This window comes from Talpa occidentalis, unplaced genomic scaffold, assembly GCF_014898055.3.
Source record: "Talpa occidentalis isolate TD23 unplaced genomic scaffold, MPIMG_talOcc4v2.1 talOcc4.10, whole genome shotgun sequence".
In the NCBI taxonomy this organism is placed as follows: Eukaryota; Metazoa; Chordata; class Mammalia; order Eulipotyphla; family Talpidae; genus Talpa; species Talpa occidentalis.
Window position 1 is genome coordinate 20,916,195 of NW_023600993.1, and position 22,085 is coordinate 20,938,279.

At 35.6% G+C, this 22,085-nt stretch overlaps 1 protein-coding gene across 1 annotated transcript in view; it reads left to right on the forward strand.

The window, feature by feature from the left end:
* The window catches only part of ZCWPW2 (zinc finger CW-type and PWWP domain containing 2), a 90,662-nt gene that overhangs the window by 802 nt on the left and 67,775 nt on the right, over positions 1-22,085 (forward strand). Inside the window, exons 2-3 of the mRNA XM_054699019.1 lie at positions 4-49; positions 18,464-18,817. Of these exons, the coding sequence (XP_054554994.1) occupies positions 4-49; positions 18,464-18,817 (400 nt within the window). The remainder of the gene's footprint in view (positions 1-3; positions 50-18,463; positions 18,818-22,085) is intronic.

The window sequence follows — 22,085 nt, forward strand, 5'->3', positions numbered from 1 at the left end:
CAGGACGGGGCGGGGCCTCGGCGACGCCGGGAGGCGGAGGCGGCGCTGGGTAAGAGCGTTAACCCTTCCCGGCGTGTGGGCCGGCGGCCTTGCTCCGGGCTGACCTCGGGCGCGTCCTTGTCATTCAGCCTCGGGTCGGCGTCCCCGCGCCTGCGGGGGGCGTGCTGGCTGGGACCCGTGGCGCCCTTGCGGGCCTGCGGCGCGGTGGTCTCACGGAGCTGGGAACCGGGGAGGGGGCGCCTCTAGCCCCGCCCCTGCCAGGTGTTCGGTTCTCCCGGGCGGACCGTTAGGTGAGCGTTGGAGACGCGAGCTCGGCGAGTGGCCTCAGGTCCCGTGGTCGTTAGTACGCTGCTCTCTCCAAACATGTGAGATCTGTAGAATCCAGGGCAGAGCTTTGGGATTTGGAGGTTGTAACCGGTCGCCTGGGAATTGCTACCTCGGTTATTCCCAGGTGACAGGTATCCCTGAGCTAATTCAATTTGTTGCCGTCTCTAGGATCGCAAACGGGGTAGCCCCGCAAACTCTAGGACGAGTTTTGGCTCAGGGAATACAGGAAAACAACAACAACAACACGGTAATTATGGAGAATTCATCACTAACCACCAATTAGCAGTAATGACCCCCATCTTTTTGCGTTGTATTTTGTTAACTAAGGCCTTAAGTACTACTTAAAGTGGTTTTACTTATATTGGGAGATGTTTTCGCCTCGTGTTTTAATTTATAAGCCCGACTTGGTGGACTCAACCCAAGAGTTTGAAGTGTTTTTATTGTTCAGCCTCTCTTTTTGGTTGAGATTTAAGCCAATGAAATCTTGTTATATGCTACCACGTCGATGATCTTTGAAGGACATCATGGTAAGATTGACTAATCACAGATGATCAAATACTGCATGGTTCCACTTATATGAGGTATCTACAAAAATGAAGCTCATATGATGGTTGTTGCTGACAGTTGAGAGGAAAATGGGGAGTTGCTATTCAGTAGATTCAGTGTTTTAATGGTGAACTATGAAAAATTTTTGAGGATCTGCACAACAGTGTGCACATAGTTAACATTGTATCCTACACTTAAAATTTGAGTGTAAATTTCGTGTAGCCTGAAAGATGACAGCAGAGTGAAGACACCAGCTCACCTCTGTTTACGGACAAATTCAACCTTTGATGACATGAATGATTATTGAATACATCAAGAGCAATAGCACAACAGAAAGGGAGAGGAAAAATTAAACCGTTTAGAGTGATACTGGGGCAATACAACTCACGAGAGGAAAGGGTAGTTGCCATCAGGATCCTCTCTGCTGATAACGCACACGCGCGCACACACACACACACACACATACACACACACGCCAGCATTGGGGATATAAAAGCCAGAAGTTCCACTCGAGAAAAGGGTGCATAGACTTGTGCAGCACAGAGGGTTCACCACTGGAGAACTATAGGAGTAAGGGTGCTGAGTGGTGAATACCAGCTTAACTTGTCCCCCTCAAACTAGAATAGATGAAAGTGATCTGGTGGAAGAGCAAGATCAGCCAGATCAGGTCACCTGCATTTCCTCATAGAAGAGGCTATTATTTGCACACCTTGGCTGTGATATGTGAAAATACTTCCCTACTGCCAGTAGGACCAAACCAAGACAGTAATTGAATGTTCTTGTTAATCAAAGATTGAAACACCTAAACGGTAACAAGATGCACAAGGAACCCAGGGTAAGACTCCATGATCAAAAAAAAACAAAGAAAACCGTTACTGACTTGTGACCCAGTCTCAACTGTCATCACCACATACCACTCCATGTTGCTTAGTCACAGCCTGGAGATCAAGGGTGGCAGGAGAGTGTTCATGACATTTTGGAGTAGGAGTGGGCTTTGGGGAGGGAATCACTGTGGAACCCCACCACACAATTTGGGTACCTGCAACACTTAAAACTAGGAAGCTTGTACCTTTGATGCTTACTGGAGGTAACCTTTCTGTACCCTTGTTCCCGTTTCTTCCTACATATTACCCCTTCCTGGCACCAGTAATCTGGCAATCTGAACAGATGCAAAGGCATCAGTCTATGAAATAATAAACATGTAAAGAAGGGTAGAAAACCTGGGATTATGCCCAATAAAACCAATGTATCAAGATAAGAAAACTCCCTGATGCAACCCACAGAAACTAGAAGTGAAGAGACAGAAAAACACCGCAGATGTTGGAGGAAGAAAAAATCTGAGTGATGACTCAATCCAGCAAAAGTAGAATATACCTGATGACTTTAAATAACAGTTCTACCTATGCTTGCTGAGTTAAAAACAATGGGTGATAAAACAACACAATATAGAGAAAATATGAGACTTACAATACCTAAATATACTGTAGACAAATTTAAAAATACAATAAAAGCCCTCAGTAGTATACAACAGCAAGTAATGGAGAGAAGCTGCAAGCTTGAAGGCACAGTGGCAAGAGAACACACAAATAGAACAACATGTAGAAAAATATTTAAAAAATGAACTCTGTATAAACTCTTTGGGGAAACCTAGAAAGAAATAACAACTGGGTCGTGGGGGTTCCAGAAGGAGAAGAGTAAGACCCAGGCATGGAAAATTTGATTAAAGGATTTATGAGAACTATTTAACCATCTTGATGTGGAAAATGAAGCAGATGTCCTGATCCAAGAAACCCAGAGTTCCAAACAAAGTAATGTCAGAATGTCATACTCTAAGACACATTATAATTAGTATCATACCTTTAAAGTTAACATTCAAGACAGGAGTAAGGAACTTCACTGAAAAGCAAAAGTTAAAAATAAACTCATGCTATGCCAGACATGAAAGAAGTACTAAAGGGGTTATTAATGAGAGGGGGAGGGAGGGGCGGGGAGAGAGAGAAAGAGAGAGAGAGAGAGAGAGAATCTTATTAGAAATGAGAGAGGAGAAATTACCACAGATATTATAGATATGTAGAAGACCATAACAAATCACTGTGAACAGCTGTACAATAAGAAATTTAATAGCCTTAAAGAAATCGACAAATTTCTAGAATAAGATAGTTTACCAAGGCTAAGTCAGAAAGAAATAGAAAAGTTGAATCAACCTAACACAATCAGAAATTAAAACAGTGATCAAAAATCTTTCCCAAACAAAAGCTCATACAGTTCTATCAAATATTTAAAGACTGTGTGTCCCTTCTGTTTAAATATTGCTAAAAATCCAAGAGAATGCTCCCTAACACACTTAATAATGTCAAAATTATCCTAATACCAATGCTAGATAAAATCAGCACGAGAAAATTACAGCCCAATATCCCTGATGAATATTGAGGTGACATTTTTTCAATAAAACACTAGCAAATCGAATTGAACACTACATTTCAGGGATTATACATTATGATCAAGTGGGATTTATCCCAGGAATGTAAGAATAGTTGATAAACATGCCAATGTAACACATCAACAAAAGATAAAAATCATTGAATATCAATAGATGCAAAGAAAGTATTTAATAAGATTCAGCACCCATTTATGATTAAAAAGTCCAAACAAGACAGAACAGAAGGCATCTACCTCAACATATAGAGGCAATATATCACAAAACCACAATTGGTATAATACTGAATGGTAAGAAACTCAAAGCTTTTCCTTTAAGATCAGGGACAAGAAAAGGATATGCACTGTCACCACCACCTTAGTTTAATATGGTAGAGGTTTCAGCTAGAACAGTCAAAACAGGAAATGAAAAGAATCCAGGTTGGAAAAGAAGAGATGAAGCTACCCATATTTGCAGGTGATACGATACTACATATAAAAAGCCCTAAAGTTTTCACCAAAAAGCTATTAGAATAAATGAATAGAGTAAAATGACAGGTTACAAAATCAGCATATAAAATGTATTGCATTTTTATATATCAATCATGAATGAGAAGAAAAAGAAATTAAGATAAATTCATTCACAGTCACATCAAAAAGAACCAAATACTTGGAATAAGGTGAAGGACTTACTCAATGAAAACTACCAGACTTAAAACTTCATGACATAAGGAAATGGAAAGATATTCCATACTCCTGAATGGGGAGAATTAATATAGTTGAAATGACTATCAAAAGCAGTACATAAATTTAACACATCCCCATTAATAACCCAAAAATATTCTTTTAAAAATTGAAAAAGATACCTTAAAATTCATAATGCACCATAAAAGGTTTTATTTTGCTTTTAAAGTTACCCTAGAAGGAAAGAAAAATGGAGAAAACCTATCACCCTTAAAGTATATGCTAAAGCAACAGTAATTGAAACAATATGGTGCTGGCATAAAAATATACACAGGATCAATGGAACAGAATCGGAAGTCCAGAATAAATTCATGTATATTTGTGTGTGTGTATATAAATATATATTATATATATATATATATATATATATATAAAATCTCAATACTTAACCCTTTGCACTCCGAACCATTCTGGACATTGGCTACCAGCTACTCGACGCTACTTTGTGGCGGAAACGTGCATTTACAGACCCTCATATTATTTAGTATAATTTTGGAACCAAGTAACGTATTATAATGATATTGGACTTATATGAATTGGGTGACATCGAGGAATGTATATTTGCAAAAAAACCAATATTTTATTGTTTATAATTTTGTACTGTATGATAAGTTTTTTAACACTCCCCAATATGCGTAAACAATATCACTATCACTGCTGTCATTTTGTTCTACAGTTAAGTCTTTCTAACGTGTCTGTATAGAGGTCTATCTGGAGCTCATCTTCACTACTACTTGTGTCATGAGACTCATTCGTGGTTGGACGCTTTGCCATTGTTCTAATAAAAATATGAATAAATGCATGGGTTGAAAATTTCTAATTGTTATTACTAACTGACAAGATGATATTTACCAAAATAGCTTTCATCTAACAATTTATTCACTAAGAAAAGAATCACTTTTCCGATTTTCTCCTCGTTAGATCTATGTGCACTGCTCGAAGCTTCAAACCAAAATGAGCTCAGCTTTGAAAATCTTTTCCTCCAGATGTAGACTTGTTTATTTGTAATTATATATCTCACTATACAGTGCGCGCTATGTTCGAAAACCGACCTTTCTTCTACAAACTCCCCTTATCGCTCTTTTCAAGTGGCGTTGCGAAGTGCTCGGACCGTCGTGAGCACGCATCTCACGTTCTCGTCCGACACAAAACCCGCTAACATTTCTTGTATTTATCTTAGTAATTTTACGATATTTTGATTTAATTTCTTGTGCCATTTCAAGATAAAACTTCAGGGAAACATGCATGTCTCAAAAAGTTGCGTTGAAATAACTCAATTCCCCATAATCACTAATAAATTGCAATGTCCCCTGAGAGGGCACATCCAAGTGATATGCTAGAATTCCGATGTGCCCTGAGAGGGGACAGCGGAGTGCAAAGGGTTAATTCATCATAAAGCATAGGAGACTAACAAATGCTGCTAGGAAGACTAGATGCCCACTTGTAAAAGAAAGAATGAAGTTGGATCATTAATTTCATACACAAAAATAAATTCTAAATGGTTTAAAGTCTTAGATATAACATACTTAGATTAACAACAACAGGATACAGTAATAAGATTGTATAGAAGAAAACATGATACATTTTATGACATCAATGGTAAAGATGTTTTTGGAGACTGGACTTCTACAGTAAGGGAAATAAAAGCAAAGGTGAACAATTGGAATATCTTCAAATTAAAAAGTTTTGACACAATGAAAGAAAATACGAATAGGTTAAAAAGACATACTAACTAGTAGAAAATATTTACACTCTATACAACTGACACTTTACACAACTCAGTCTTAAGGAGAGATGAAATGTTACCATTCACAGCAAACTGGAAGGAGTTCAGGGAAATTGCATATAGAAAAGCAAATCAGAATGGCAAAACAAATACTGGACATTATAAGGGTCATTTCTTACTGCATTGAGCCCTTAGTCGTAATGTTATCTCTTATTTTATGGAACTCTTTTATCTGATATCAATTTAGTTTTTCTTATTTTATAAAACTTTTGATTGTTGTTTTTATGCTTGTCTTCCATCCTTTAAGTCTGTGCTTGTCTTCATCGATAAGATGGGTTTCCTAATAAACAGCGGGATATTGAACTTTGTTTTGAAATCCATTCAGCCTCACTACTTTTTAGCTAGGGAATTCAGGGCATTTATATCAATATTTAAGGTGATTATTGAGACAGAAGTCCTCTGCTGTTTTGTTATTTTTTTGTTTTGTAGTTAGCTTTTTTTTTTTTTTGATATCTTCCTTTTGTGTTTTGTTTAGGTTTTATTTCCATTGTCTTATGTGTTTCTTCTAATGATTTTTGTTTGGATGTTCTGCTGACCTTAGTATGTGATGGACTATTTCTATGTGGTCCATTGGACATGTGGTCTCATTGTTATGTTCCTCTTCCTCCTCTGTGTTGTATAATTTAGGTGTCTGTTAACACTGTATTTGTTGTTCTGTTCTTTGTAATAAAACCCCTTTAGCACTTCTTTTCATGTGGGACTTGGTGTTGATAAATTCTTGGAGTTTTTACTTTTCACTGTAGTGCCTTACTACCCTTCCTTCTGTTTTGAATGTTAGTCTTGCAGGGTAAAGTCTTGGAGGCTGGAAAACATTTTTTTTGAGTTCTTTAAGTATCTCCTGCCATTCCCTTTCCGCCTGAAAAGTTTCCAGTGAAAAGGTCACGGACAATCTAGTTGGTGTTCTCTTATAGGTTGCTCTTTTTCCTCTTGATGGTTTTAGTATTCTGTTGTCATTGATTTTCAACAATTTAATTAGAATGTGTTTTGGAGTGTGTCCGCTTAGTAGTATTTTGTTGGGCACTCTTTGGGCCTCTTTGATCATGATGTCTGGTTTGTTTCCCAGATTGAGATCGTTCTCAGCAATTATTTATTTAAATAAATGTCCTATGTCTTTGTCTTTCTCCTCTTCTGCTGCTACCCCAATGACATGGATGTTATTTATCCTAGGTTATCTCAAAGGACTCTTAGATGGTTTTCTTTTTTTTAATTCTTTTTTTATTTTGTTCTATTTATGTGTTCTCCCATGTTGTGCTTTCAAGCTTATTAATTCTCTCTATCACTTGCATTTTTCTGCCATCGAGGCTCTCTGTTGTATTTGTAAATTGTAGATACATTAGTTTTAATTATAAAAATCTCACATTAACTCAGTTTTTTTGTGCACCTGTTTTACATCAGCCTTTTTTTAAACGCAGCAGCATCCCCTAAACTCATCAGGCACCTTCTGCAGTGTTGCTAGATTGTCTTCTCTACAGGCCCTTTGCCCCAGCATTTGTGATATGTTTCTTTGTCTTTCCGTTTTTAGTTTTTATGGGTTGTGTTAGGATAGATGTTCAGGCTGTTGCCTTTTCACCTGCACAGGCTGCCAGAGAACTGGTACTGCCAAAGGTCAACAGGTAGAAAGGATCCAGGGCAGTAGGGCACCAAAGGATCGCCTCCAGGGAGCCTCAAATATTCAGGCTTCCAACTGTGCTACATTACCAGGGTCGGGGAGCCTTCCCTGGGCCAATTCCTGGGCCTAACTGTCTCATGTAGTGTCGTGCCACAACCTATCACCTGTTTTGAGCACTAGATAGAGCGGGATTACAGTTGAGACAGGGTCTCCAGCTGGGAATGACTTAGTTTTCTAGTACAGAGCCTTTCCCTGGGAGCTTGCACCTATTGTTAAGATCCAGATGCTTCAACTGTAGTTGGTGAAAGCATTCAGTTGTCTTGGTTGTGGCCTTGGGTGGGGGTAAGACGGGTTTTTGAATATCACAGCCTGAGGCTGTACATCATAGCCTCTTCTTTGAGGCCACAAAGGTAATTCAGCTGTTTGTGCTCCAGCTGTTCTGTACTGGGAACCTCAGACTTAAACCTGCACATCTCTTTGTCCTGCTCCTATAGTTCCCAATAGTACACCTTCTGTCCTGGATACCAACTCTGTGCACCCCCATCTTATCCACCATGGTGTTGGGTCTCCAAAGTCGCCAATGTGGATTTGTGCCCTTGAATCAGCTGCTGTAGGTGGGCCTTACATAACAGCTGCCCCTCCCTCAAAGAAAACTGGCCTAGTGGGATTGCAAATACTAAAGAGTCTCTGAAGAGCATCACAGTGGGCTCCCAGATGTGTGTTAAATTGGAAGCCCAACCCACTGGGGACTTTGAGTTTGCTGCTTCTGCTCTGGGTCCTGACATGTTAGCCACAGTGAGTCCGCAAGAACCCTTTAAGGACTGTCTCTTAGTTTTCTGGGACTTTGACGGTCTTATGGGCATAGGCCTGTTGGATTTCAAAACTAGTGTCTTGGCAACCCATCTCTTAGGTGGAAGTCTTAAAAGTTGGCCCACCATACATGGAGTTCAAATCCTTTGTTGCTCACAAAGAACAAATGTGAACATTTTTCCATGTCATTAAATCTGTATACTACTTAAGCTTAGGCATGATTTTAGTTTTGAAGCTGAAATTGTATTCTTTATTTACTCCTTAATTATATACTTAAATAGTTTAATGAAATTCAACGTAAAGTTCATAATATTTTTCCAATATTCTGGTGACTCCAATATTGGAGTCGTTAGATGACATTTGTTTGAATTTTATTAATGATTGTTTTAGAGAACTTTAGTTGTTTCTTTGTAGGGTGTAAGAATCCAAGTTATTTCTGTTCTCAACATGTCATGTTTAATTTGCAAATTTAGGTGTTGAAGAAGCATGCTCAGAGTTTTGCATTATGCAATTTAAAATTAACTCCATATTCACGTTCTCACTTTAAAATGACTTAATGATAGATGCCGCTTCTTAATATTTGTGTACTGATTCTTGAAATTTTGTAATCACTGGAATCCAGAGTAAGAAAGTTATTGCTCTATTTATTAGAATTATGGCATTTATTTCTATAATGAGGAAAGTAAATGACAGTGTGTAAATTATTTTAATAAGTTGAAATTCTATAATTATATTAATTTGAGATTATATTTTCATATCTTGTGGCTTAAAGGAAAGATCACTTTAATTGAAGACTATTTTTCTATAACATTAGTGGGAAAAAAATTACCTTTAAGCAAGTCAGCTGTGTGACTTCCATTCAACATAGCTTAAATAATGGCCAATTGAGAATGAGTACATATGGGAAGAAATACTAAACTGGTCTAAAAAATTAAGACTCTCATTGTTCGATCTCTGACTATGATTCTTTTCCACTAATGACATTATTGTATTTGATAGGCTGTCTAAAGAACTTAATTTTAGTTATTCTTGTTGGAGCTTCCTATAAGTCTAAATATTGAATCAGTTGTGTTACCCATAATCACCCAGAATATATCTTAAAGCATATATATATATATATATATATATGTATATATAACTAAGGTATGGAATTAGCATTTAGCACAGTTTGTTAGATTTCTAACTATTTGTTTACTGTTCCTTTGAACAGTTTTAAAGCTGCAGAATATAGTTGCTGCAAAGATATCTTTCAATAGGCCAATAAACATTTTTTAAAGTTATACCGTCATTTCTGACTTTGGATGAAACCCATGAGTTAACATCATTTTTTAAAACAAAAGGAAAATATTAAGTATCTTGGAGCTGTGGTAGATACTATGCAGTGTATCTGGACAAGAAACTCTCCCTGCAGTTATTACCTGTCACATTAACCTTATGTCTTTCCTTCAAATAGGCCAAATCCTATCCGCCTCCACACCCCATCCCACCTTTCAGGGCTTTTTGGGGGCTGACAGTGTCTTTAATTTTTAAGTCTTGACTCAAGTGTCATCTTTCCCTATATACCTACTTTGACCCTCTCTTCACGTCTCCCATCAGATATATCTTCCTATCAGAACATACTACTTATTTCCCTTCAGTGTTTATCAGCATCTGAAATTATATGATGTTTATTTGTTGGTTTGCTTTTATCTGCTGTACACCTTCCTTCTTAATGGAAAGTTAACTTAAACTTGTGTCTGTTTTTATTCATTGCTGTTTCCTAGCACTTGGAACTTTTGTGCAACACGACAGGTGCACAGTTAATATCTTTTGAGAAAATGGGTGATTGAATAACTGGGGAAACATTTATGTTCCCTCAAAATGCCAAGTTTGAGGAACTGCATATTTACAGAAGACCCGATCTCTTTTGTTCAAAGGATTATGTATTTTTAGATTAAATGTAATTTTCTTGAAAAATCTTGATACTGCGTATTTCATAGGAAAGCTGAATGCTGCTGTAATACTCTTAAATCCTTAAATCTCCTTTTAATCAATTAAATTAAGGCACTTTGAGAGGACAGAGATAAGATTAATGGTATGGTAACCTTACATAGTTTTAGTCCTTTTTATTGAGAAGCAGTGGTTGAGGGATTTTTCGAAGATGACTCACTATACTTGTTTTCTCACTGTAATAATTCAATCATGTGACTTGCCACTAGATGTATTCAGCAATTTTGAATTAATGTTTTGCCCAGGTACTGCATACTCGAACTTTACTACTAAAATATTAATCAGGGCACACTAAACTTTCTAGTGTAAATACCTTGAAGGAGGAAGTAATTCCTAAATATACAAAGAAGTAACTTGACTGCATGTTGCATCCTGTGACACCTTCCTCTATGTTAATATTTGATAAGGTGTTTAACTGACATGGGAATTTTAGACCAAAACCAAAGCTTCTATTTAAAAAAAACCATACATGTCTAGTTTAACGGAGCTTATATGAATGGTACCAAAGCATTACACATAGTAGCTATTTTGTTTAAAGATTTTCTTTATGCATATAAATAAATTGATATAAATATATAGATATATGATCCAGCAATTGCACCCCTAGATAACTACCTGAAGAATACAAAAATCACTAATGACCCTTGTGTTTTACTTTATTATTTCAACCAATCTCTCTCTTGGTTGTCACAGACCCACCCTGTGCGTGTTATCTGACATTGGTAGGTTTAGTACAAACTCCTTGGTAGTATAGAAGTTTCTTCTGTGCATGTTTTGTACTGTGGCTTGCGTCTCTTCATTTCCATCTGTCATCTTTCATGGAAGGAGTCCATATAGTTTCAGAAGCCTGGGAATACTGCTTTAAGATAATATAGATATAGATATACATATACATATACATATACATATATACATATATATGTATACATATATATATACATATATATATCTTCTTGGAGACATCGAGATGTACTCTTCTGTAATTTCTTGGCACTTAGTGGGATGAGGAAACTCTAGCATGAATTTAGTCATCTATTTAAGATAGCCGGTCTTCAAGATAGCCACATTTTAAAATTTAATATATTTTTTAAATATTTATTTTATTTATTTTATACAAGAACCCCAGGGTACAGGCCAGATGTGCGGGAGAGTGAAAAGATTCACCAGAGACAGAGTGGGGAACAGAACAGGCAGACTGACGAAATACACTGCTGAGGGGAGCAGCGGGCACGACAGGAGAGGTTTGTAGCTCCATGTGGGACCCTCGCCATGTGGGGTCGAACCGGCACTGCAGAGGCTACGGTCAGCTTCACAGCGTGGTGCCCAACCACCTGTGCCACCGGGGTAGCCCCCCAAAAAAATTGATATATTTTTAATATAATTTCAGATTTAGAAAAATTTTAACAGTAGAATAATTTATACTTATTCTGCACCCAGATTTCCCAAATATTAACATTTTATTACATTTGTTTTATATAGCTACAAAAGATGTGGATAACTACATACACACACACACACACACACACAAGTAAGTTGTAGTTGGTAGTACTAAAAATGCAGAATAGGGAACTCCAAAAAACTCATCCCACTAAAGCAGTGAGTAAAGTGGCAAAACTGTTAGTTTTTTGAATGCTGTTATACAATTTTGGAATAAAAACTTGGCAATACCATGGCCTCCCTGGTGGCGCAAGGGGTTAAGCACCACACTATGAAGCAATCCGCAGCCTCTGCAGCACAAGTTCGATCCCCGGCCAGCCAGGGAGAACTCACATGGCAAAGTGATCCTCCCCTGTCTCGCCCGCTGCTCCCCTCAGCAGAGTATTTCAGTCAGTCTGCCTGTTCTGTTCCCCGCTCTGTCTTTGGTGAATCCTCTCACCCCCCACATCTCTGGCCTGTGCCCCAGCTCTTGTATGCATGGATAAATAAATCTTAAAAAAAAACAAAACAAAACAAAACAACAAAACTTGTCAATACCTACAAAAGTGCTTAGTAAAAAAAGAAACTTCTAAATTTCAGTAAATGAGCTTTATGACATTTGTACTTACCTATTATTTTGGTCATGGTTCTCTAAGGAAACAACCCAACAGGATGTATATTCATGGAAAAAGGGCAATTTAAGGAATTGCCTCATATGATTGTGGGGTCTCAACCAGTCCAAAATCTGATGCACTAGACAAACAGGTTGGCGATGCAGAGAAGAGTTATAGTTGAAGAGCAAAGATCATAAACTGTCAAAATTCGTTTTGCTTTAGGGAGGTCAGTCTTTGTTCTATTAAGGCCTTCACCTGATAGTATGATGCCCTCCCACATTACAGAGGGTAATATGTTTTACTCAAAGTCAATTAAATTATCTGTTAATTTCATTCAAAAAACAATTTCACAGAAACAGCTAGAATAATATTTCACCAAATATCTGGGAACCATGGCTCAGTCAAGTTGATACATAAAATTAGCCATCATGCCCATTCCCCAGTACACAAGAAACCATGGGAACAGCCACTTGCATTCCTAGTGCAGCTTTTGCTGGTGGTAAAGGGGTTGAATGCACACAACGATACAATATTTACAAAGAATAAGCAGTAAACATGATCCTTTTCTACCACCTGACACTTCAGTGTGATTTCCAAAAACAAATTATGTTTATTATTAAATGGCCATAAATGTAGTTACCATCAGTGACTTACTTTTGATGAAATAGTATTACCATACCATACTATTACTACTTTTTTTTTTTTTAAAGATTTATTTATTTGTACAAGAACCGAGCTACAGGCCAGATGTGTGGGAGGGTGAGAGGATTCACCAGAGACAGAGGAGGGAACAGAACAGGCAGACTGGCTGAAATACACTGCTGAGGGGAGCAGCGGGTGATACAGGAGAGGTCTGCTGCACCATGTGGGTATCTCTGCAGCCAGCTGGGATTAAACCCGCACTGCAGAGGCTGAGGGACAGCTTCACAGTGCTGCGCTCAACTGCCTGTGCCACCAGGGAGGCCCTACTATTACTACTTTAAAGGCCCTTGTTGCATATACAAAATATTCTTCTCAAAGTTTCTACCAATTTATACTATTATCAATCATTTGTGGGAATTTGAAATAATCCTTTACCATTTTGAAATGACAGATATTATATGATTTTAAACTTCATTAGATTGCTATGCAACTATTTCACATTCATCCCATTAGTACCCCTATCTCTGTTTGCTATTGTAGTCCTTACCTCTCATCTCTGTATTGTGATTTTTTCATTATGTGACCTTCATAAGAATAAAAAATTTGAAGTGTGAGAGTACTGGGGGAATTGCCAAACTTGAATGTCCATAGTACAAAAGCATTTTTATTCCTTTTGTGTTCTCAATTATATATGTGTGTGTGTGTACATATGTGTATATATTTAATTCACCTTTACAACATCTCTACAATATAATTTAACCTCCTTAGAGGTTAAATGACTTTCCCAAATGTTATACAATCAGTGCTTGGTAGACTCTATACTCTTCTTAGACTTTCTGACTTTATATGATAATTCATATCTGCTATAATTAATTGTATTGAAGATAGTAGTAAAAACATCATTCATGAAAGGTGATGAAAGATATACTAAGGTTTCTAGAAGGGGATCATAGGCAATAAAGAGCACATTAAGGTGATTAAGAGATGTTAGTGATTGACAGGAAATATACCTTTTAGACTGATAATATTGCCAAGTTCAGGGAGTTTATATATGTACCAAAGATATCATAAACACTAACAACCAGCACATACTGCAAAGCAAGTATGGTTTAGTAAGTCTCAGAACTGTTTTGACTAGCCATGTAGATGAGTGAAAAGGTAGCTAGTGAAATTGGACTCTGAGATGTGGTTAAAAAGAACATAATAGAGGAGCTGATAATCGATGGGGGAAGAATAGATAGAGGATTTTTGAGGAAGAACAGCTAGAATGGACATATCGTAAAATGTTAAAGCAGGACGACATTTTAGAGATCATTTATCTCTACTCTCCACACACTACAGATAAGAACAGAGGCCTTCTTAAGAATACACAGCTAGAAAGCTGCATTACCAAGATTAGAAACCATGTTTTTATTCTAAATCTAGATCTTTTTCTACTCTCTTGAATATGAAATTTTAAACCATAGCAATAAAGTTATTAATCACTTCAAGTTCTCTTTGGAAGTAGATAGGTCCATTGTGTAGTCTTATAATCATTGATAAGTTAGATATGATCTAGAAAATGGAAATGATGAAAACTGAAAGTATAATGTTGAAATGTGTCAACTCTGAAGATGGTAATACAGATAATATTACTTTTAACAAGTCTAGAAGAATTGTACCATGTTGAGTAGCCTGTGGTTAGAAACAGATATGCTTCCTATAATAAACAATGTTACAGAATGAAAGAATAATGATAAAATTTTTTTGTTTGGAAGAACAATCATTATTTTTCTCATTCACATAAAAACAGTTTCTATTGTAAGTAGTCATTTTATCTTCATGCCTGTTTTGTATGTATTTATTCACAGTGTCTCATTAAATTCTGATATTATATAGAACTCCTTGGCTATGTTGTAACTTTACCATCTGGGATACATCAGTCACAAAATACATATACATTATAATAAAAATTGATGCTTCACAATAATTCATATTGGCTATATTCCATCTTAAAGACCTTTGTTCTGTTGTACAATAAAACTATGTAATATTTCTATAGAAGAACTGATCTAATTTTTTTAAGACTCTGCCATAACATTTTAAAATAACAGTCATGATTTCATACAGAAATCTTGGGAGAATTATATACAATCCACATGGACTTTTCTTATTTTCTTTAGCTCATGAATTTCTCCTTAGTTCTATAAATACCTATAATATTTGTACTGTTTTATGTTGTTTAGAACTGTTTAGTGGGGTTCTGTAGACATTGGTGGTCTCTTTAATTTTACTAATAATGCTTTGTAATGTGTTGCTATAAATAAAAATGTGTTCACTAATTCATTTCCCATCTGTTAGGATATTTATCTAGTTATGGATGTTCCAAAGAAATATAGGCAAAATGGAACAAAATTAGGGCAGTCATATGGAAAATTACTGGAGGTCAAACACAATTTAGACATTTGTGGGTCAATACACAGAGAACAATGTTTCCATCATCAACTCATTTTTGCTGAGATACAAAAATAATGTCCCTGCCCTCAGAAAGCTTACAGTCTAGTTTCCCACCACTGCAAAGTAGGTAGTGTTTAGTACTATGATATGAGGCAGACTGTTGTAAATACTGGAAGTTAAGAGAATTTAAAGGTCAAGCAAGGTGAAATTGCTACTGCTTGGCTATATCCAGGAAGACATCTTGAAAGATGTGGTATTTGAGGTGGACTGTTGAAGTAGGCAATTTGTGCATTATGAAAGAATAGGAAGGTAAACGTGAGCAAAGACAGAACACACTGGATGTGTTTGACAAATATCAAATAATTTAAATTGATAGCTTGAAATACTAATAGAAGAGTACTAACAGCCATTTAATAAGCACCTGCTGTGTGCTGTGCTGTGCTGTGCATCATGCTACATTGCTTATATGCCTCATTATATGAAACTTTTAGACCATAAGGTACGTGCTAGTGTTATTGCCACTTTCCAGATGAAAAGATTTTGCACAAAGCCATTCGGTAATTAACATGATGTTCTTAGCTCTTAATCTAGTTCTGCCAGTCATAAAACTCATGCTCTTGACCACTACACTACAGAGTTATATTGTAGAGATTTCAAATACAGAAGTGGGGAACTTATTTTCAATTATGTTGGCAATGGAAAGTGATATTTTTAAGGGGTTATACAGTTGACTTGATATTAGTGAATTGAAAGAATGTGGGCAGAGAAATTAGACTAATGGCTAGTAGGCTATTTAAATTGAAAACATGAGGAAATAGGTATCTTCAAATGTGACCCTGGGAGACATTTGAGCCTAAGTAAGAGTAATGGGGATTAAAACCATTTTGAAGGAAAAAAAATCAAGTTCGTCCAAGTTCTGAGTGCTTGAGGAACTTACAGGTAACAATGTCAAAATTATTTGGAATGTTGGTGTGAAGGAAACAACTTGAGATGGAGAATTGTCATTCTATGTTATTTTCCAAACTTAATTTTTAAATTTTCTCAGTTCTCTGGATCTGTATATTAGCTACGTTTTGAAATAAAATTGAATGCAGAATTGGCTAAAGCAAATCTTATGGTTAGCATAGGTTTGCACTTGTCAGTATTTTTATAAATTGAAGTGCGGACTATTTAGACATAATTTTATAGGATTTCCTTCAGAGACTCTAGCACTCTCCTGACCGCATTCTTTTTCTCCTCTTAACTTGCATCTTCTGTATGTGACGGTAATTTTGAAAACCAACAAAGTGTTGGAGAAAAAAATAATAGAAATAATGAGAATCTGGCTTGAAAAGAATAAGTATGTTATAATCTGTATTATAAATTCTATTAGCTTGGATAAACTGTGTCAAATCTGAAATACCAAGAGGTTTAAGTTAGATGCAATTGAGAATGAGTATCACTATTTAAGTAATAATGACATTTTCTTAGTGTTAATTTATCTTCTCAGTATTATCCACTATGAAACCCAACTTCCGAAGAATATCTAAAAACTTTATCTACCATTTAAAAGTAATCTTTTAATCCCCTTAACATTTTATAATAGGCTATCATAGTGGATTTTCCTAAGCTTTCCGTGATGTGCTGCCATAAACTTTGAGTGCTTTCTCCTTTATCACAGCCTGATGGTTGCAAGACGAACAAAATCCTAGGTATTGAGTGACAGATAATTCTTTCATATTTTTTACTCTCTAATTATTTGCATTAATAAATTATCTTCAATATGTTGTTTCATTGTAGAAATATTTTATGAAGACTAGTTCCATCTAGATAATATAATCTATAAATCCTATTTAAATTCCACTCAGTACATTATAATATGATGAAATAAAAGAAACAATATGATAAACAGTGCTATCATGAATATATTTTTGGTCTTTGTATTTGTAGGTTGACCTCAAATTATTTTCTATAGATTCATTCGCATGAGTGTGATTAAGAGGTCAAAAACTGTGAACTATGGTTATTGAAGTATGTTGACAGATTTTTTTTTTCAAGCAGTTTTTTGTGGCTCTGGGAAGGTATGTAACAAGAGAGTTCCAAATATATGATTAACCCACTGCTTCTGTGAACAGTGATTTTTACTTTAATAGTGATATTTATTAACTTACAAATATAGTATATTGTAGTCTGCCATTTAAAATAGGTTTTAATTTGCAAAATAAGTTGCTAATCATTAATTTTTTTATTTTTATTAGTTAAATTAATTACTAATTATGATTTAGTATACACATAACTGAATTTGAAGGTGAAAGTTGGGGGGATAAACTATGCCTTTCTAACTTTTAATATGTCTAAAATTTTCATAATGAAAAAGCTCTAAGAAAGGTTTTCCAAATCACTTGAATGAAATAATGGATAAAAGGCAAACTTATATAAACAAAAGATTCCTTTAATTATTTGATACAAATTTCAAATTTTCATATGGTAAAATATATTCTTGCATTTGATTTCTGTAGATTTAGGAAAATGATCATGAAGTCATGCAGTATCTCTATCTCTGTCTCTATCTCTCTCTATCTCTCTCTATCCTAGAGGCAGTAAGATCTGCCTAGTTGGTAAGATCACAGAACTTGGAACCAAATTGTCTGCATTTCAGTGCAGACAATTTCAGCTTTCCCATATACTATCTTTGAGTACTTAAGCAAGTTATTTTTCTCAGCCTCAGTTTTCTCTCTAAAAATGATCTAGTATACTTAGGTTGTTGGGAAGATTATACAAACGGTGTGCTTAAGGCACTGGGAATAATACCTGGCTCATAGTAAACATTTCAATAAGGCTTAGACAAAAAATATTGACTACCAGATATGTGTAATGTAGTAGATTAATAGCATTGTAATTTACCTCTACTACTCTTCTGCTCTTTCATACTTTTAATATTTTTAATTTTGCATCATTTTAAGCCTGGATTGATTGATACTTTTTTTTTTGTTCTTTTGTTTCTGGGTAGGTCTAATCATAACATGTTAAATGTGTACAGTGTTTATAGAATAGAAAGTGGGCATATAATGTTTCAAGGAGTTATTTCTTGTATTTTCATTTGAACTCTCCCTACTTATATTCTTGAATCCTTATTCTTTTATTTTCCAGATTTAATGCATTTGTGGAAAAGAAAATTTGGGATGGTAAGAAAATAATAGAATATTATAACACTGCAATGGATTCCTCAGTGGAAAACAACATGTATGTGAACAAAGTGTGGGTTCAGTGTGAGGATGAAAGTTGTCTGAAATGGAGATTGTTGTCAAGTGAGGATGCAGGAAAAGTTGATCACAATGAACCTTGGTACTGCTTCATGAACACTGATTCAAGATATAATGAGTGTTCTATCTCTGAAGAAGACTTTCCTGAAGAGTCTCAGTTTCATCAGAGTGGATTTAAGATTGTCTATTCACAGCTCCCTCTTGGAAGCCTGGTTTTGGTAAAACTACAGAATTGGCCAAGGTAAGATTTTTGTTATTTTGTAATAAACTGTTGTATAGTCTTGCTGAGTTTTAAATCTTAAAAACTTTCAAAGAATCAGCATTTCTCTGTTTGTCTAATTTCTTAATTATTGACTTCAGACCTCATTTTTTTTTTTTTAAATTAAGATTTATTTATTTATTTATACAAGCACTGGATACAGTCAGAAGTGCGGGAGGGTGAGAGAATTCACCAGAGTGGGGAGCAGAGCAGGCAGACTGATGAAGTACACTGCTGAGGGGAGCAATGGGCACAGCAGGAGAGGTCTGCGCGCCATGTGGGACCCTTGTGGTGGCTGGGGATCAAACCTTTGGTGCAGAGGCTGCAGGCAACTTCGCAGCCCACTGCTCAATCGCTGCGCCACCAGGGAGGCCCCGGACCTCATTCTTTTCTCCATTTAATTAGGTTTAGTTATATTTCTGGTTTCTAAAATTGGAAATTTAGCTGCTTCAAATCCTTGTTCTTCTTGATGTAAGTAATTAAAGCAGTGCATTCCTCTCTAAGCACTACTTTAGCAATAGCCTACAAATTTTGGTATGCTTTGTTTTATAATCATTCTGTTTGAAATATTCACTAATATTGTTGGTGATTTCCTCTTTGAAATGGGCTATTAAAAGTGTACTTGAAATTACAAAATTTGGGGGTATTTTTAAATTTCTTTTTAGCTTCTAATTTGAATTTATTATAGTCAGTTTCATAAAGTCTTATTTTATGGCCCATCATGGTCTATTTTGGAAAGAATGCATACTTTGTAGTTGTTGCCTAGTTGTCTAAAAGACATTTTCTTTTTAAATTTTTGTATGTTTATTATAATATATCTCAGTATTTCCCCTTTGGGGTTGATTTCTACCATTATGCAGTGTGTACTTTTAGTATACAAATGAGAGGGTTTTTTTTAATTAAAAATTTAAAAGTCATAAACAATTTAACCTGTTTTGATTTTCTCATTTTGGGACTTCTTTTATCACTTAAGATGGATCATTTTTGGTTATCTTTGATAATATTTTTTGTCAGCTGTTTTTGTATATTTTAATTTAATTGTTTTCCTTTTCCTTTTATTATTTCTGAAGTTACTACCAGTTGGGCTTGTGTTTTTCTTGTGTTCCTTCCAGTTTAGTCTTTATTGAAAAAATTAAAAATTCTTCCCTGAGCTTTACCTTCATTCTTTTCAGATTTTCATTTTCTCCGATTATCTATTTTTCAGCTTTTTCTAATTCTAATTCTAATTTATTTTTTCCCCCATGATCTACATATTTTCTTTATTTATCTTAGCTCAACTTGATATCTCAGATACAGCTCCGACCTCTTTTAAGGGGATGCCTTCTGGCATACTTTAACTTTTCATATAGGGATATTTTTCATTTTTATCATAATGACTTAATATTTGATTCTACTATGATTCTTCTTGTGTGCACACATAAAATGAGAATTTTTTTTCTTTGAGGAAAGGAAAAACAGTCAAAATATTTTTTTTTTTCAGTCGCTTTTCTTTCTGTTGTTCAGATGGATCATTTCTATTGTCCTATCAGTAAGTTCATTGATGATTTGTCGTAATCATTCTGCTGTTGAGACTCGTTAAACTTTTTTTTGATTATTGTGTTTTTAGTTCAGATATTTACATTTGGTTCTTTATATCTTCTATTTATTTACCAAACCTTTAACTTTTTACCTTTTGTATTTTTTAAAAATATATTTTAGTAGGCTGTTTCTGCTGCCTCACTAGAAGGATTTGAGGGTGGATAGATACCTCTTGGTTCCTACCAGGTCAGAGTGGAAGTCCAAGTTCTCCACTCAGCCTTACCTGATTCCCTGGGTAGGGAATGGTTCTTGAGACCCTCTGATCAGTATTGAAAAGAGGGCTCCACAGACAGCAGTGAGGGCAGGAAAGGAGTCAGAGTTTATTGAATAGCAAAAGAGTAAGACAGAGAACTCTGGGGAGACCTCTCCGGGCATAAGAGAGGCTCTCTGAGGTGCTGGCGCTAATGCCTATGTATGTTTTAGGAATACGCATTTTACAAAGCTTTCTCATGAATATGAAAATTAATTTAAAGAACATTTATTTGCATTAACATACTGTAATCCAAACAGTTTGATAATAAAATATGCCTTTTTAGATATGGTATATAAATTTCCTTTTTAATAATACTTTAGTAATACTAAAAAGCAATACTTTTTAAATATAGTATTTAAATTTGTAAATTAAGTTCCTCCTAGGTAATTTTTTATTTAAACTATTATTCGATTATTGCATTTTGTTTCTTAAACAATATATTTAAAATGTATATGTGGATGGAAAACTTGTCTTACCGTCAGTCTCTGCTCTTGGGTCCTTTCCAGTGATTTCTTGGAACTATAATCTTTAGTTATTGGTGATGATTCCCACTCATGTATTTTGTTTTCCACAGGCAAAGAATAAAGCCCAAGTAAATTCTGATTCCCTTTTAAACACCCAAACTAAAATTTGAAAGCATCAGTCATGTGCTTCTCACTGGGGATAAATCCATGGCAACTGAAATCATGCTTAAGCTTCAGTATGTATTGAGTGCCATAGCAGTACACTATCTTGTTAAACCACTGGCTAGAAAACATGTAAGACATCTGTTTCTTCATGATATTTTTGCCTTTCCTTTGAAGTTACTTTTTTGCCAAAAATCCCCTTACTTCCCCAGTAGATTTCAACACCTGGTATTTATTTGACCGTATTGTATTCATACATTTTACCTTTCAGCACCCACAGATTCTAAAATCGATTTTATGCTTTCCTCATAATTCCAATGCCATTCCATTGACATACTTCTACTCTGTCTTTCCATCTTTAATACCCTACATAACATTTCAGAATTTCTCAATATGCAAGTGAAAAATCGAGATGTATAAGTGCACAATGTGCTATCACCATTGACAGTTTGGAACTCAAATTGAGGTCAGAGTGAGGGTAAAAAATGGACATCAGCTTCTTCAATCATAACAAGTCAGAGAAGATGATGGATGCAGCAGCTGGAGAGAAGTAATCATGTTTTCTGTATCTATTGCCTCTGCTCAGCTTTTCCTGCTGTTTCATATATTCCTTTTTAGCTGGGATATACAGATTAGGAGTCAGACAATTCCTCTGCACTGCCTGAAGAAACACTAAAGTGCTCCAGTTATTTGAATATTTGACAGTACTTTTCATAATTCATCTAAATCAGCATCAATATTTTCTACAGTATAATATGTTTTAAATGAAGAACAGAACTTTTTTATTGGCATG